This window comes from Lissotriton vulgaris, unplaced genomic scaffold (assembly GCF_964263255.1).
Source record: "Lissotriton vulgaris unplaced genomic scaffold, aLisVul1.2 SCAFFOLD_1244, whole genome shotgun sequence".
Classification (NCBI taxonomy): domain Eukaryota; kingdom Metazoa; phylum Chordata; class Amphibia; order Caudata; family Salamandridae; genus Lissotriton; species Lissotriton vulgaris.
This window is the reverse complement of record NW_028251837.1, coordinates 184,300-201,518: the sequence shown is the minus strand read 5'-3', so window position 1 is coordinate 201,518 and position 17,219 is coordinate 184,300. Positions and strand designations below refer to the sequence as shown.

General features: G+C 45.8%; 1 protein-coding gene across 1 annotated transcript in view; it reads right to left on the bottom strand.

Moving 5' to 3' along the window:
• Window positions 1-17,219, bottom strand: part of CFAP100 (cilia and flagella associated protein 100) — a 169,352-nt gene that overhangs the window by 56,035 nt on the left and 96,098 nt on the right. The window contains exon 6 of the mRNA XM_086950926.1: window positions 14,014-14,081. Within this exon, the coding sequence (XP_086807052.1) occupies window positions 14,014-14,081 (68 nt within the window). The remainder of the gene's footprint in view (window positions 1-14,013; window positions 14,082-17,219) is intronic.

Genomic DNA, 17,219 nt, shown 5'->3' with positions numbered 1-17,219 from the left:
ACCTCCCAAATAAGTACCACCAACATACAATTTCTTGATGTGGAGATCTATGCCCTTGAAACTAGGCTTCACAGGAAGGGCACAGCGGGCAATACCATTTTGCACGCCAGTAGTGCCCATCCAGGTCATTTAATAAAAAGAATCCCCTATGGGGAATTTACCCGGATGCGTAGAATCTGTAGTTCCCAGCCAGATTTATAAGTGTGCCAGAATGAGGCTTTAAAAATATTCTTGAAACGTGGCTACTCAGTTAAAGAACTTACAGTAGCCAAAGAGAAAGCCAACAGTAAAAGCAGAGAGGAATATCTGGGAAATCTGGATGAGGGTGGCGATACAGATGGCACTGATACAGTGGTCAAGGAGGAAATGAAAATCAGTTTGATTAATACCTTCAACACAGAGGAACGCAAGATAAGGGGCATTTTAAAGAAACATTGGCCCATATTAAAAACTGACATCAGCCTAGCGCCCATATTACCGGCAGAACCTTCCCTTGTCTTTAGGAGGGCACCTTCTATGAGGGACTCTTTGGTCAAAACTAGTCCAGAAGTCACAAGTGGTAAGATATGGGTTTCAAATAAAAAAGGCTTCCACAAGTGCATCTCGTGTAGGGCTTGCAAATTCGGGGTTAACACCTCGGAATTTTGTTCAGCTTTTAACCCTATACCCATATTGATCAAGGAGTTATACACATGCCGCATATGTATTAGAGTGCTCTTGCTGGTTAAAATATGTGGGTAGCATCAAATTATAGGCTTTCAAGCGTATTCTGCAACATCTGAGAGTGATTGTTAATTCAGATGTCACATACCCAGTCGCCCGCCATTTTGAATTGGTCCATGCTTAGAATCTGAATCATCTAAAATATTTTGTTATTGACGCTGTGCCTAAAAACATACGGGGAGGGGATCGGGAAAAACACTTGAGGCAATTGGAAAGCAAGTACATCGTGCTTCTAGATACCAGGATTCCTAATGGATTAAACAGGGGGGAGGACCTTCAGGTCTTTCTTTAGGGATTTGCCTCTCACCCCTGCCTGTGGTATTATGTATTTTGGGTTTGAATACGTTCCAGCGTCAATTAACTTTGAATTTGGGTGATCATTATTGGTCCCATTTCACATCTAGAATCCATCACAGTAGGACGGGTATTATGTTTTCTTGTTTCAGTAGTTCAGCTTTTCCTTACCTTGTATATATGAGCCCTTTTGATGAAATTTTAAGAAAATGTACATAATCAGATAGTAGGTGTGGGTTCTCTAAAGCCAGTTATAAATTTATACCTTGAAGACTTCTTTCAATTGAATAGGACATAGGTATTTATAGTCACTAGGGCTTGAGTAAGGTTCCCATAATCAGCTTCTGTGTTTCAGTGTTTACACCTGTGTATATATATGAAATTCTAGCGCAAATTGTACCATTATATATCATCTTGTGATGTTTTTTTTTGTATTTACTTTTTTATTGAAAATTTGTAAATATTGCGCAGTCACTATGCACTTTAATTGTTTTAATGCACTTGCACTTCAATTTGGCATCAGGCACGGGTTTTTATTTTGTCTTTATATACTGACATAGAATGGAGACAAGGTTGACATTAATGTCATCACCAGAGAGAGGGTACGAGGTTTATATGTCCAACTATGTTGTAGATGCGCTCATTTGAAACAAATAATATTATTTCATCACTATGATTTTATATATGAGCACCCACATTACATTGTAACATCAGTCAATTCTTATTGATTTTCCCTCTCATTATTTTGTAAATGGTATCGTATTTTTTCTATGTCATTTATCCATGTGTTTGATGTCAATCTTAATTAACACAGTATTTAAGCACTCCCATTTGTATTTTGATGCCATGTGATCAAGGTTCTTGTAAGACAGCCGAAACGTGTCATGCTGGTGGAGAGGAGAAAATAAACCACTTCATTTCACGAATCTTGGTGTCTGAGAGATCGGTACCTGTGGTAATTGCAGCGTCAAGGGCTGAATTGGCAGGATATTGTTTATATATATATATATATATATATATATATATATATATATATATATATACATATATATATATATACATACATATATATATATATATACAGACTTGTTGTTGGTAACGTTGGACGTCAGTTCATTATACACATATATATATATGTATATGTATATATATATATATATATATATATATATACATATACATATACATATATATATATATATATATATATACATATACATATATATATACATATACATATATATACATACACATATACATATATATATATATATATATATATATATATACATACATATACATATATATATATACAGACTTGTTGTTGGTAACGTTGGACGTCAGTTCATTATACACATGTATAAAGCACAAAGATGGCCTGCGTGCATGTGAGTACTACCTTAGCCGCAGGCCTATTGAACTGGCCCAACATACCAAAATGCTTTTAGAAATGCTAACATTCTGCCTCAACAATAACTTCTTCATTTTTAATGGACAAATGTACCAACAAGTTCAAGGTGTAGCAATGGGGGCCAGTTTCTCCCCTAGTTACGCGTGCCTGTTTATGGGGTGGTGGGAGGAACTGGTCCTCATGCGCAAATTTGAGAAATACTGCACCACTAATATCACTTGTTGGCTCAGGTTTATTGATGACTTATTTATTGTATGGCGTGGTTCCGAGGAAAGTGTTTTAAATTTCATACATGAAATCAATGAAAATGATCTTAATCTGCATTTTACTTCTGATGTGAGCAGGGAATCGGTGACATTTTTAGATGTACAGGTTTTTATATCCAATAATATCATTACCAGTACTCTTTTTAGGAAACCGACGGCAGGTAACACTCTTTTACATGCCACGAGTGCTCATCCCCAACATCTAATCAAATCGATACCTTACGGCGAGATGCTACGCATCCGCCGTATTTGTAGTAATCATGAAGACCTGATTGTCAAGCAACAGGAAAGTTTTCAAAGATTTGTAGATAGGGGTTACACTGCTAAGATACTGAACACTGCTATAAGGAAATCCAGGCTTAAAGAAAGAGGTGACTTGTTGATTGAGAAAGAGAAACAATGTGACAAAACCAACGAAGTTAGACTTATTCTGACCTACTCCAAGCAAGAGAAAGAAATCAGGAGTATAGTCAGAAGAAACTGGCACTTTGTAAAAGATGATCCCATGATTGGCGATGTGATGCCCCCAAATCCATCCATTACTTTTCGTAAAAGTTTAAGTATGGGCTCCATCCTCTCAAAAAACAGTCGAGAATACATAGGCAAGGAGCCATGGCGACCCACTAGCAGGGGTTTCTATAAATGCCTGGCATGTAAGGCTTGCCAACATGGTGTCAACACCAAAAAATACACAACAGTAATCCCAAGAACTACAAGGGAAATAAAACAACATTTAACCTGTAGAATGGAATACTGCGTGTATATACTGGAATGCGACTGCAAACTCAAATATATTGGCAGCAGTAAACTGCAAATTCACAAGCGTATTCTACAACATCTGCGCGCCATTGTAAATAAGGACCAGAGTTATCCAGTGGCCAGACACTTTGAGGCGTGCCACAACAGTAAGCCTCAGTGTCTCAAATACTTCGCCATAGAGTCCTTCCCGCTTACCAAAAGAGGAGGCGATAGGGAGGCGTGTATGCGCAGGCTTGAAACTAAATATATTTTGGAGTTTCATTCAAAGTGGCCAGGAGGTCTTAACACCACAGAGGACCTCCACATATACCTATGATCACTTTATGATAATGTCACTTCTTAGCCATATAGTTAACACCATGATACAACAATATACCGTATTATAAGAGGAGTTGGTCCGCACCTTGCACTTTGTTTACACATTTGTATTTATATTATAATGTATTATGTATAATTTATATATTGAGTGTATTGTTTGGGTGTGTGTATATATATGAATTGATTGATTTTAGCCGTCGTTTTAAATATTAGGGTAGCTTGTTTTATCCTGATGTTTGATGTGATAGCTGATATCAGTCATGTCACCGATTCACTCTTTTTAATAGACTGTTTTTATGGGCTGATTTTTTCTATATGTGCTACATTGGTAATGTATGATAATATCTTGTCTTGAATACTGAAGTATAACTCTGTTTGAATAGAGTTTAGATTTTCCCTCCCCTAACTACCTCATTACAGTATAACCCTCCAGCACCAGCCACTTTATCTGTATTTGCACTTTGATTGCACGATGTCACTTTAAGGGAAAAATTATATATATTTTTTCTAATTGACACAAAGTCACTTTAAAATACAGGTGCAATAATATGGTAGAAGGTGAGAATGAAACAGTAGAACTAAATAATATCAAATGGTATTATATCCCCTTCTTCCGAGTTTTCAATGGCTGGTACAATGTTCATTATGAATTCATTTCTTCTCTTTTTTGTAAGGTCCTTATAGATTAAGTTATTCTCCTTTTTTTTTTTTTGGGATCTTTCTTTCTCTACTATCATGCAATAGTAGTGATTATTATTATAATTTTGTATTATGATCTAATACACACTGGTGAGCACCAACTATGCACAACATTTATTAATGGATTTGATGGACTAAATTGGTATATTTTTTCTCATTACCAACTTGAAGAGTTAAAGGAATTTATGCTATGTATCCAAAATTGCAAAACTGAAAATACTCTTCATATGAGAATTGAAGCTGCAAATGTATATATATAATTTTTTATACAATGTGAATACGGGATTAATTTATGTATTTATACAGCTATTAATTCACTTCTGTATTTGCACTATGAGAAAGTACAGGCAAATGTATTTATACATATAGTATTTTGTTTATGTCCATCACTTTTACATGTGACTGCACGATATCACTTTAAAAAGGGCAAAAGCAATCTGTATCGCCATGTGACCAGGGCCGCTGGGACGGCCGAAACGCGTCATGACTTTCTGGTTAATGGCTGAATAAATAAGATGCTGAGAAATGCTGGTCCTTGACTCGTGTTTCTTTTAAGGAGCGCTGCTGCGAGGTATTTGCAGATATATATATATATATATATATATAGATATATATATATATATATATATCTATATATATATATATATATATATATATACATATATATATACATATATATACATTGAGATTTCATTAGTGATGTTATCATTAATATAATTTCACCTGTCATGAGTGATGTAATGTGTGAATCCATCAGCTGTGCATGACGTGGGCGCAAGTTATAGTTAGCTCACTATTACTGGCAAATTGAATTAGTTTTTCGTTTTTTTAATGTTAGTTCTTTTAACTTTAACCTTTGTTCTTTGTTTTCTTTTTACAGTGAATTTCTATGTTTTATTTTTATATATGTCAAGGTCTTATATCCATACCTAACTATAATATCACTTTAACCTTTGAATTTTTTTTACAGTGTCAATGAGTTTGTTTTTTTGTTGTAGGTTATTTTTATTGGATTCTACAAGTATCATGTTTAACTCCTTCAATTGGGGAGCTCCACTGTAGATGGCATACATATTAGGTGGCTGGCTACAAGGCCTGGTCTCTGACCAGATGTTGTGCCTACTTCTGTTGAACCATCCAGCCAGACACCCTCTACAAACAACCTCTGCAAAGTAGGCTGGACACAGCGGTTACTTCTGTATAATTTATTGTTTCTTGTAAGTTATTTATTTACACACTTTTTTAATTTGACTTTTTCCATTTTTAACAACAAAATGTTAACTTTGTATTTAATTTAAAAACATTTTTTAAATGTATTTCTTTTGTTTTTTTCTACAAGTCTTTGTATTCCTTATTAAGGGGATCATCTTCCTCTGGCTGTTCTTCTTACGCTTGAGTCCTCTCCACCTCAGCAGAAGCTATGCTGTTGGTAGCCATCAGGTCCTTCCACATTCCACGCATTCCGATTGAATACAGGCCAGCTGTACCTGTCTGGCACATCGGCTCGCAAAAAGTTGCTATAGCGTCCCGCACACTTAGTTTTTTGGCCAGCTGGAAGTTGGAAAACCTGCCACACCACAGATTCTTTTACAGGTCTCATTAGTTGTGCTGCTGTGCAAGTCAAATAGGATTGTTATCCTGTGATGCTGCATCTGTGCTAGGCCCAGTAGTTGGTGTCTTTGATGTCCAGTTCTCTCTGAGGTCATGATGGAGAGTGATTGTATTCACATTGACCTGCATCTCTTAAACATTAATGTCTTTATGATGCTAAGGAAAAAGCATTGATGCTTTTTCTAAAGGCTATTGGCTTTTTTTTTTTTAGTAGTGTTCCTGGAGTTGCACGAATGCTTTCGTTTTTACATATACTGCAGTACTCCTGTGGGTCCCAAAGTTCCCATGACAGAGCGCTACCTTACTCCTGCAAGGCGTTTACTTTGTTTTCCAGGCCCTGTGGGAGAACCACAGGACCTGGAAGTTTAAAAACGTTGGGGCTTATATACAAGCCCCTTGTGCCATCCGTACATCCCTTTCCCCACGTTAAAAATGGCACAAAAGTGGCACAAGGGTCTTGTTAATAAGCCCCCTTGTGTTCACTATAAAGGTCAGATTTTTTTTAAAGTTTGAGCTTGGGCGGTTTCTTCACATGTACAAATAACCAAAATCCCTTGTCGTTTTTATTAATATTTCTGTGGTTTTAGGAGTCCCGGCATCATGGTACCTAAAAATTGTACTACGGTGCCTGTAACTCACAGTAAAAGCACATCAAATTGGATGAAATCACTGAATTGATGCGGTTTGAGCAAGTTCCCATTCCATTACCCTGATGAGGGATTTACACCTGGATGTGTCAACATTCTGTGCTGTGCCCTGATCCATTTTTCAGGCAATTTTCCAGTTTTTGGGGTATATACCAGAAAAACCTTTAAAACATGAGATCTGGAGATGAGGAGACACCATAGCAAGAGCCTCTGGGGCAGAAGGAACAGAACAGGACCATGCCAGAATCCATGTCTGGCAATTCTTCTCAATTCCAGCTGCAGAGGAGGACGCGTCTGTTAAAGTGATCGTGTGCAATCCGTGCCACAAAGAATTTGTCAGGGGTACCTGTAAGAAGTACTCTTTTCGAATGCCAGGTAAGAAAAGGACCTGAACATGGGGCACAGTTGACAATTGAATGCTGCCAAAAGGAGATGGGAAGAGGAAGAGGAAGCTTCATCTTCAGTTGAAGGTCCATTGGTGCAACCCAGTGAGCGCGTACCACCACACCTGCTGGCACACAGAGGGATAGCAACTCTTTGGACCACTGGTGTAACAAAACTTGAGGGGACCCCCTGCAAGGCAAGTGGAGGGGCCCCCTCCAGGCTCAATCAGGAGCTCTGCATCCAGAGTGATGGGCTGAGGGGGGCCCCTGGAGCCTGCCCCCCCCCCCGCACCGTGGGTGCTGCAGCGGCCTGTGTTACGACCCTGCTTTGGACTCTTATATTGGGCTGTACTGCACCAAGTGCTCTCACGTTTATTTCTACTGGACAGCAAACGTTCTGAAACTCGAGATCAGCTCATGGAAACTGTTGTATCTGTTTTTAGTTCAAGTCTCAAAAATATTTAAAGCAAAATAAAAAAAAAAAGTTTAAATCACCTTAAAAAGATTCTTGTTATAGCCACCTTTCTTGGTAAAAAAAATAGAAAAAAAAGTTTTGTCTTATTTGGCATGTCTGTGCCTAAATGTTAAACAGTGTTAGTATATTTTAAAGAGCAAATTTAATATTCAATGTTGTGCAGCGTACAAACACGGGCCCATATTCACTAAAACTTTGCAGCAGCCTTTGTTTTACCTTTGTTGCGGAAACTTAGTGCAAAACATAGGGTCGTATTTACTTTCCAATTCAAATCTGGATTTTCGTTGGTAACATGGCCACCCAATGAAAAAGTAGTGATATCCGCTACTTTGCACTAGTTTACATCAGGGGAGTGTTCCATGTGTGGTTCATGGGCATCTCCAGAGAGTCACCCATGGACCTTGATGCAAATCCCTATCTACTATCATTGGTAAACAGGGATTTGCATCACTAACTTACACTTCCTTGAAGCAGGCGTCACTGTGGAGCAAGTTTTAAAGCAGTCGAGGTGCAATGCACAGCACACACACAAAGTGGGAAAGCATTAAAGCACAGTTGTTGTACTGGAATAGTCTGCTTACAGTACAAAAGCCATGCTGGATAGAACACGCACTCCTTGCAAAATGGTGGAAGGGTGTGTGGATTGGCACATGGCAGCCTAAAGTGTGCAGCTAGGCCCTGTGTCTAACATGGTGCAAGGGTGTGTGGATTGGCACATGGCAGCCTAAAGTGTGCAGCTAGGCCCTGTGTCTAACATGGTGCAAGGGTGTGTGGATTGGTAAGTGGCAGCCTAAAGTGTGCAGCTAGGCCCTGTGTCTAACATGGTGCAAGGGTGTGTGGATTGGTAAGTGGCAGCCTAAAGTGTGCAGCTAGGCCCTGTGCCTAACATGGTGGAAGGGTGTGTGGATTGGCACATGGCAGCCTAAAGTGTGCAGCTAGGCCCTGTGTCTAACATGGTGCAAGGGTGTGTGGATTGGTAAGTGGCAGCCTAAAGTGTGCAGCTAGGCCCTGTGTCTAACATGGTGGAAGGGTGTGTGGATTGGCACATGGCAGCCTAAAGTGTGCAGCTAGGCCCTGTGTCTAACATGGTGCAAGGGTGTGTGGATTGGTAAGTGGCAGCCTAAAGTGTGCAGCTAGGCCCTGTGTCTAACATGGTGCAAGGGTGTGTGGATTGGTAAGTGGCAGCCTAAAGTGTGCAGCTAGGCCCTGTGCCTAACATGGTGGAAGGGTGTGTGGATTGGCGCGTGGCAGCCTAAAGTGTGCAGCTAGGCCCTGTGCCTAACCTGGTGGAAGGGTGTGTGGATTGGCGCGTTGCAGCCTAAAGTGTGCAGCTAGGCCCTGTGTCTAACATGGTGCAAGGGTGTGTGGATTGGCGAGTTGCAGCCTAAAGTGTGCAGCTAGGCCCTGTGTCTAACATGGTGCAAGGGTGTGTGGATTGGCGCGTGGCAGCCTAAAGTGTGCAGCTAGGCCCTGTGCCTAACATGGTGGAAGGGTGTGTGGATTGGCGCGTGGCAGCCTAAAGTGTGCAGCTAGGCCCTGTGTCTAACATGGTGCAAGGGTGTGTGGATGGGCACGTGGCAGCCTAACGTGTGCAGCTAGGCCCTGTGTCTAACATGGTGCAAGGGTGTGTGGATTGGCGAGTTGCAGCCTAAAGTGTGCAGCTAGGCCCTGTGCCTAACATGGTGCAAGGGTGTGTGGATTGGTGAGTTGCAGCCTAAAGTGTGCAGCTAGGCCCTGTGCCTAACATGGTGGAAGGGTGTGTGGATTGGCGCGTGGCAGCCTAAAGTGTGCAGCTAGGCCCTGTGCCTAACATGGTGGAAGGGTGTGTGGATTGGCGCGTGGCAGCCTAAAGTGTGCAGCTAGGCCCTGTGTCTAACATGGTGCAAGGGTGTGTGGATTGGCGAGTTGCAGCCTAAAGTGTGCAGCTAGGCCCTGTGTCTAACATGGTGCAAGGGTGTGTGGATTGGCGCGTGGCAGCCTAAAGTGTGCAGCTAGGCCCTGTGCCTAACATGGTGGAAGGGTGTGTGGATTGGCGCGTGGCAGCCTAAAGTGTGCAGCTAGGCCCTGTGTCTAACATGGTGCAAGGGTGTGTGGATGGGCACGTGGCAGCCTAACGTGTGCAGCTAGGCCCTGTGTCTAACATGGTGCAAGGGTGTGTGGATTGGCGAGTTGCAGCCTAAAGTGTGCAGCTAGGCCCTGTGCCTAACATGGTGCAAGGGTGTGTGGATTGGTGAGTTGCAGCCTAAAGTGTGCAGCTAGGCCCTGTGCCTAACATGGTGCAAGGGTGTGTGGATTGGTGAGTTGCAGCCTAAAGTGTGCAGCTGGGCCCTGTGCCTAACATGGTGCAAGGGTGTGTGGATTGGCGCGTGGCAGCCTAAAGTGTGCAGCTAGGCCCTGTGCCTAACATGGTGGAAGGGTGTGTGGATTGGCGCGTGGCAGCCTAAAGTGTGCAGCTAGGCCCTGTGTCTAACATGGTGCAAGGGTGTGTGGATTGGCGAGTTGCAGCCTAAAGTGTGCAGCTAGGCCCTGTGTCTAACATGGTGCAAGGGTGTGTGGATTGGTGAGTTGCAGCCTAAAGTGTGCAGCTGGGCCCTGTGCCTAACATGGTGCAAGGGTGTGTGGATTGGCGCGTGGCAGCCTAAAGTGTGCAGCTAGGCCCTGTGCCTAACATGGTGGAAGGGTGTGTGGATTGGCGCGTGGCAGCCTAAAGTGTGCAGCTAGGCCCTGTGTCTAACATGGTGCAAGGGTGTGTGGATTGGTGAGTTGCAGCCTAAAGTGTGCAGCTGGGCCCTGTGCCTAACATGGTGCAAGGGTGTGTGGATTGGTAAGTGGCAGCCTAAAGTGTGCAGCTAGGCCCTGTGCCTAACATGGTGGAAGGGTGTGTGGATTGGCGCGTGGCAGCCTAAAGTGTGCAGCTAGGCCCTGTGCCTAACATGGTGGAAGGGTGTGTGGATTGGCGCGTGGCAGCCTAAAGTGTGCAGCTAGGCCCTGTGTCTAACATGGTGCAAGGGTGTGTGGATTGGTGAGTTGCAGCCTAAAGTGTGCAGCTGGGCCCTGTGCCTAACATGGTGCAAGGGTGTGTGGATTGGCGCGTGGCAGCCTAAAGTGTGCAGCTAGGCCCTGTGCCTAACATGGTGGAAGGGTGTGTGGATTGGTGAGTTGCAGCCTAAAGTGTGCAGCTAGGCCCTGTGTCTAACATGGTGCAAGGGTGTGTGGATTGGTGAGTTGCAGCCTAAAGTGTGCAGCTGGGCCCTGTGCCTAACATGGTGCAAGGGTGTGTGGATTGGCGCGTGGCAGCCTAAAGTGTGCAGCTAGGCCCTGTGCCTAACATGGTGGAAGGGTGTGTGGATTGGCGCGTGGCAGCCTAAAGTGTGCAGCTAGGCCCTGTGTCTAACATGGTGCAAGGGTGTGTGGATTGGTGAGTTGCAGCCTAAAGTGTGCAGCTAGGCCCTGTGCCTAACATGGTGCAAGGGTGTGTGGATTGGTAAGTGGCAGCCTAAAGTGTGCAGCTAGGCCCTGTGTCTAACATGGTGGAAGGGTGTGTGGATTGGCGCGTGGCAGCCTAAAGTGTGCAGCTAGGCCCTGTGTCTAACATGGTGCAAGGGTGTGTGGATTGGTGAGTTGCAGCCTAAAGTGTGCAGCTAGGCCCTGTGCCTAACATGGTGCAAGGGTGTGTGGATTGGTAAGTGGCAGCCTAAAGTGTGCAGCTAGGCCATGTGCCTAACATGGTGGAAGGGTGTGTGGATTGGCGCGTGGCAGCCTAAAGTGTGCAGCTAGGCCCTGTGTCTAACATGGTGCAAGGGTGTGTGGATTGGTGAGTTGCAGCCTAAAGTGTGCAGCTAGGCCCTGTGCCTAACATGGTGCAAGGGTGTGTGGATTGGTAAGTGGCAGCCTAAAGTGTGCAGCTAGGCCCTGTGTCTAACATGGTGCAAGGGTGTGTGGATTGGCGCGTGGCAGCCTAAAGTGTGCAGCTAGGCCCTGTGTCTAACATGGTGCAAGGGTGTGTGGATTGGCGAGTTGCAGCCTAAAGTGTGCAGCTAGGCCCTGTGTCTAACATGGTGCAAGGGTGTGTGGATTGGCGCGTGGCAGCCTAAAGTGTGCAGCTAGGCCCTGTGCCTAACATGGTGCAAGGGTGTGTGGATTGGCACATGGCAGCCTAAAGTGTGCAGCTAGGCCCTGTGTCTAACATGGTGCAAGGGTGTGTGGATTGGTGAGTTGCAGCCTAAAGTGTGCAGCTAGGCCCTGTGTCTAACATGGTGCAAGGGTGTGTGGATTGGTGAGTTGCAGCCTAAAGTGTGCAGCTGGGCCCTGTGCCTAACATGGTGCAAGGGTGTGTGGATTGGCGCGTGGCAGCCTAAAGTGTGCAGCTAGGCCCTGTGCCTAACATGGTGCAAGGGTGTGTGGATTGGTAAGTGGCAGCCTAAAGTGTGCAGCTAGGCCCTGTGTCTAACATGGTGCAAGGGTGTGTGGATTGGTAAGTGGCAGCCTAAAGTGTGCAGCTGGGCCCTGTGCCTAACATGGTGGAAGGGTGTGTGGATTGGCACATGGCAGCCTAAAGTGTGCAGCTAGGCCCTGTGTCTAACATGGTGCAAGGGTGTGTGGATTGGTAAGTGGCAGCCTAAAGTGTGCAGCTAGGCCCTGTGTCTAACATGGTGCAAGGGTGTGTGGATTGGTAAGTGGCAGCCTAAAGTGTGCAGCTAGGCCCTGTGTCTAACATGGTGCAAGGGTGTGTGGATTGGCGCGTGGCAGCCTAAAGTGTGCAGCTAGGCCCTGTGCCTAACATGGTGGAAGGGTGTGTGGATTGGCGCGTGGCAGCCTAAAGTGTGCAGCTAGGCCCTGTGCCTAACATGGTGGAAGGGTGTGTGGATTGGCGCGTGGCAGCCTAAAGTGTGCAGCTGGGCCCTGTGCCTAACATGGTGGAAGGGTGTGTGGATTGGCGCGTGGCAGCCTAAAGTGTGCAGCTGGGCCCTGTGCCTAACATGGTGGAAGGGTGTGTGGATTGGCGCGTGGCAGCCTAAAGTGTGCAGCTAGGCCCTGTGTCTAACATGGTGCAAGGGTGTGTGGATTGGCGAGTTGCAGCCTAAAGTGTGCAGCTAGGCCCTGTGTCTAACATGGTGCAAGGGTGTGTGGATTGGTGAGTTGCAGCCTAAAGTGTGCAGCTGGGCCCTGTGCCTAACATGGTGCAAGGGTGTGTGGATTGGTAAGTGGCAGCCTAAAGTGTGCAGCTAGGCCCTGTGTCTAACATGGTGCAAGGGTGTGTGGATTGGCGCGTGGCAGCCTAAAGTGTGCAGCTAGGCCCTGTGTCTAACATGGTGCAAGGGTGTGTGGATTGGTGAGTTGCAGCCTAAAGTGTGCAGCTAGGCCCTGTGTCTAACATGGTGCAAGGGTGTGTGGATTGGCGCGTGGCAGCCTAAAGTGTGCAGCTAGGCCCTGTGCCTAACATGGTGGAAGGGTGTGTGGATTGGCGCGTGGCAGCCTAAAGTGTGCAGCTAGGCCCTGTGTCTAACATGGTGCAAGGGTGTGTGGATGGGCACGTGGCAGCCTAACGTGTGCAGCTAGGCCCTGTGTCTAACATGGTGCAAGGGTGTGTGGATTGGCGAGTTGCAGCCTAAAGTGTGCAGCTAGGCCCTGTGTCTAACATGGTGCAAGGGTGTGTGGATTGGTGAGTTGCAGCCTAAAGTGTGCAGCTGGGCCCTGTGCCTAACATGGTGCAAGGGTGTGTGGATTGGCGCGTGGCAGCCTAAAGTGTGCAGCTAGGCCCTGTGCCTAACATGGTGCAAGGGTGTGTGGATTGGTAAGTGGCAGCCTAAAGTGTGCAGCTAGGCCCTGTGTCTAACATGGTGCAAGGGTGTGTGGATTGGTAAGTGGCAGCCTAAAGTGTGCAGCTAGGCCCTGTGTCTAACATGGTGGAAGGGTGTGTGGATTGGTGAGTTGCAGCCTAAAGTGTGCAGCTAGGCCCTGTGTCTAACATGGTGCAAGGGTGTGTGGATTGGTAAGTGGCAGCCTAAAGTGTGCAGCTAGGCCCTGTGCCTAACATGGTGCAAGGGTGTGTGGATGGGCACGTGGCAGCCTAACGTGTGCAGCTAGGCCCTGTGTCTAACATGGTGCAAGGGTGTGTGGATGGGCACGTGGCAGCCTAACGTGTGCAGCTAGGCCCTGTGTCTAACATGGTGCAAGGGTGTGTGGATGGGCACGTGGCAGCTAGGCCCTGTGCCTAACAAGAACCAATGGGGGCAGGATGTATCAGAGACTTAAATATGGGCAAAGTCAAACCTATGCAATATGGCAAATTTTATCTGTGAAAGACTTCGGCTACAGCATATTGACATGCATTTTAAGCCACTTAGCTCTGCAAACACGAGGGCCGTGCGTTCATACTCCACCTACCACCTGAGTCCAAGAAGGCTTCGAAATTGGAGTGAAATACCTGCAAAAGGAACATCTCTCTCTTCTTGTTGATGTAGTCATTGATGCTCTCCTTCCCCGATTGGCTGTCTGAAAAGGAATCATAACAAATTTATTGGACATGACGGGTGATCGTCTGAACAGATTATTATTAATAAGGTATTTGTAGTGTGTCCTGATCCAGACACTTGAATTTTTTGAAGATGTTTGCGACAACAGGACTGCAACAAATGGTATAGATAGAAAGATTTGACATTTTTAACCTCTTCCGTGCCTGTGACAGAACCATGCCGTCATGAGACACGGGCGGCGTGTGCTCATGACGGCGTGGTTCCGTCATGCTACGGCCGCTCTGCCCTCATGGAACTGATTCCCCGCCTGTGCTGGTGAATTGATGAGCGGGTTTGCTCATGACAGAACCACGCCGTCATGAGCACACGCCACCTGTGTCTCATGATGTCTCGGTTCCGTCACGAGCACGGAAGCGCCGCGCTCACCCCCCACACCTCCACGCCGCGGCGGAATTCGTGCTGCGGCGAAGGGGTTAAACATAAATCGTTTTCCATGCTTCTGAGCAGATGTGAAGACAACTGCAGGTTTTTGCAGGCATGATACTTGTGTCCCACTAAGCAATATATTCTGTCACTTGCTTGCATTGTAGAAAGAAATTCACCCTGTTGCCATTGGCCAATGCATGGCCTTCCACCCAACAGACCATATTTGTAGGCAGGGCTCTCCTTCTAATACAATCTGATCCTAGGCATGCAAAACATTATGACCAGCAATTTTGGGGTCCCAAAATAAACAAATGTAAGTCTCAGAGCACGAGTTAAAGAGATTTCCTCTAGAGAAAATCAGGATATGGCTGGACATTTACATTGGCTGTTTTAGAACCTGTTCAGAAACTGGAAGCAAATAGAAGCTGTCAACTGGAAATGCACCTGGGCAAACCTATGTGAATTATATGTGCACATCAATATTTTAAAGAAGCAGCTAGGATCCTTTTTTTGGTTTTATTGAAAGGGCGGCAGACTCTTGAATGACCCCTTCTGTACGACAGGTCACGTTGGTGAACATGTAGAGTTCCTGTGATCGTAAGAGGGTGTTCCTTCATTTGCATCGGGGAGTGGTCCTATGAAAATGAGAAAACACTTAGGATCTGCACCCGAAGCATTATTATAGAAGTGGGCACAGAGGCAAAGGAGCTGTCAGCTGGAGCATTGATTGGGCCCCACAAACAGTTGGTGCTCAGTCAGTGCACCCACATGTGGGTGCCACTTGAAGTAAGGAAGACTGTAGAATGGACCCACTCAAGACATCCCCTACAGGTGGGTGCAGTCACTCACTGCACTCATTTGCTGGGGGATCTCTGTCCACATTTGAAATGCAGGCCAGGTGCTACCTGCACAGTGAAAGGTGGCCCAGCGGGGTCAAACAGCTGGTTTGTATATCATTTATGTGCTGAACTCAGGGTATACACACGTTCATGCCTGCTCTGGGGACAGTACATTCAATGAGACACAGGGGCAGATTTACAAGCCCATTGTGGCACTTTTACGCCGTTGTTGCGTCACTTTTGTGAAGCAGCGGCGGCGTAAACAATGCACCACAATGCAACATATTTACAACACGACGCATGTAGTGAGATGCGTCACGTTGTCAAGCCCTGCGCTACATTATACCTGCGTCAGGAATAATGTATGCAGGGTGGGCGTTCCGTCGCAAGGAAGCCCCGTAAAAGTGACGCAGTGAAATCTACAAGATTTCACTGAGTCACTTTTACGTGTCTGCTGCGTCAACAACCTCATGCCTGCTTGTAGCAGGCATAAGGAGTGACGCAGCACAGCAAGTATAGGGCGCCCCCAAGCAGTGCTGGAGTTGCGTCGCAGTCTTCCGGTCCCTGGAAGCTTGTTTCCTTTCCAGTATAAGAATTGGCTTGGTAGTTTGCTCTGCCCTGTTCCCATGATGCACTGGGCCAGGGACAGACTAATTTGCATGTAGCCAGGTTCTGAGCTGGGATGGTGCAGTGAGCTAAAAAACAATGATGGATCAAGCCCTGCTCTGTTGACTGGGTACGAGTGTTCTGTTTAATTCAGATACTCTGTCCATCACCACTCCCTTTTCTGAATCGTTTTGTCCACCATAAGCGTGGAAGGGTATACTCAGATGTGAGTCCCTTGCTCACTGCACCATCAGGATTCAAGCAAGCCGGGCCGAAGACAGCTGTATTGCCAGAAACCGGTCCCTGGAAGCTTGTTTCCTTTCCAGTATAAGAATTGGCTTGGTAGTTTGGTCTGCCCTGTTCCCATGATGCACTGGGCCAGGGACAGACTAATTTGCATGTAGCCAGGTTCTGAGCTGGGATGGTGCAGTGAGCTAAATAACGGTGATTGATCAAGCCCTGATCTGTTGACTGGGTACAAGTGTTCTGTTTAATTCAGATACTCTGTCCATCACCACCCCCTTTTCTGAATCGTTTTGTCCACCATAAGCGTGGAAGGGTATACTCAGATGTAAGTCCCTTGCTCACTGCACCATCAGGATTCAAGCAAGCCGGGCCGAAGACGGCTGTAATGCCAGAAACCGGTCCCTGGAAGCTTGTTTCCTTTCCAGTATAAGAATTGGCTTGGTAGTTTGGTCTGCCCTGTTCCCATGATGCACTGGGCCAGGGACAGACTAATTTGCATGTAGCCAGGTTCTGAGCTGGGATGGTGCAGTGAGCTAAAAAACGGTGATGGATCAAGCCCTGATCTGTTGACTGGGTACGAGTGTTCTGTTTAATTCAGATACTCTGTCCATCACCACCCCCTTTTCTGAAGCGTTTTGTCCACCATAAGCGTGGAAGGGTATACTCAGGTGTGAGTCCCTTGCTCACTGCACCATCAGGATTCAAGCAAGCCGGGCCGAAGACGGCTGTAATGCCAGAAACCGGTCCCTTGAAGCTTGTTTCCTTTCCAGTATAAGAATTGGCTTGGTAGTTTGGTCTGCCCTGTTCCCATGATGCACTGGGCCAGGGACAGACTAATTTGCATGTAGCCAGGTTCTGAGCTGGGATGGTGCAGTGAGCTAAAAAACGGTGATGGATCAAGCCCTGATCTGTTGACTGGGAACGAGTGTTCTGTTTAATTCAGATACTCTGTCCATCACCACCCCCTTTTCTGAATCGTTTTGTCCACCATAAGCGTGGAAGGGTATACTCAGATCTGAGTCCCTTGCTCACTGCACCAT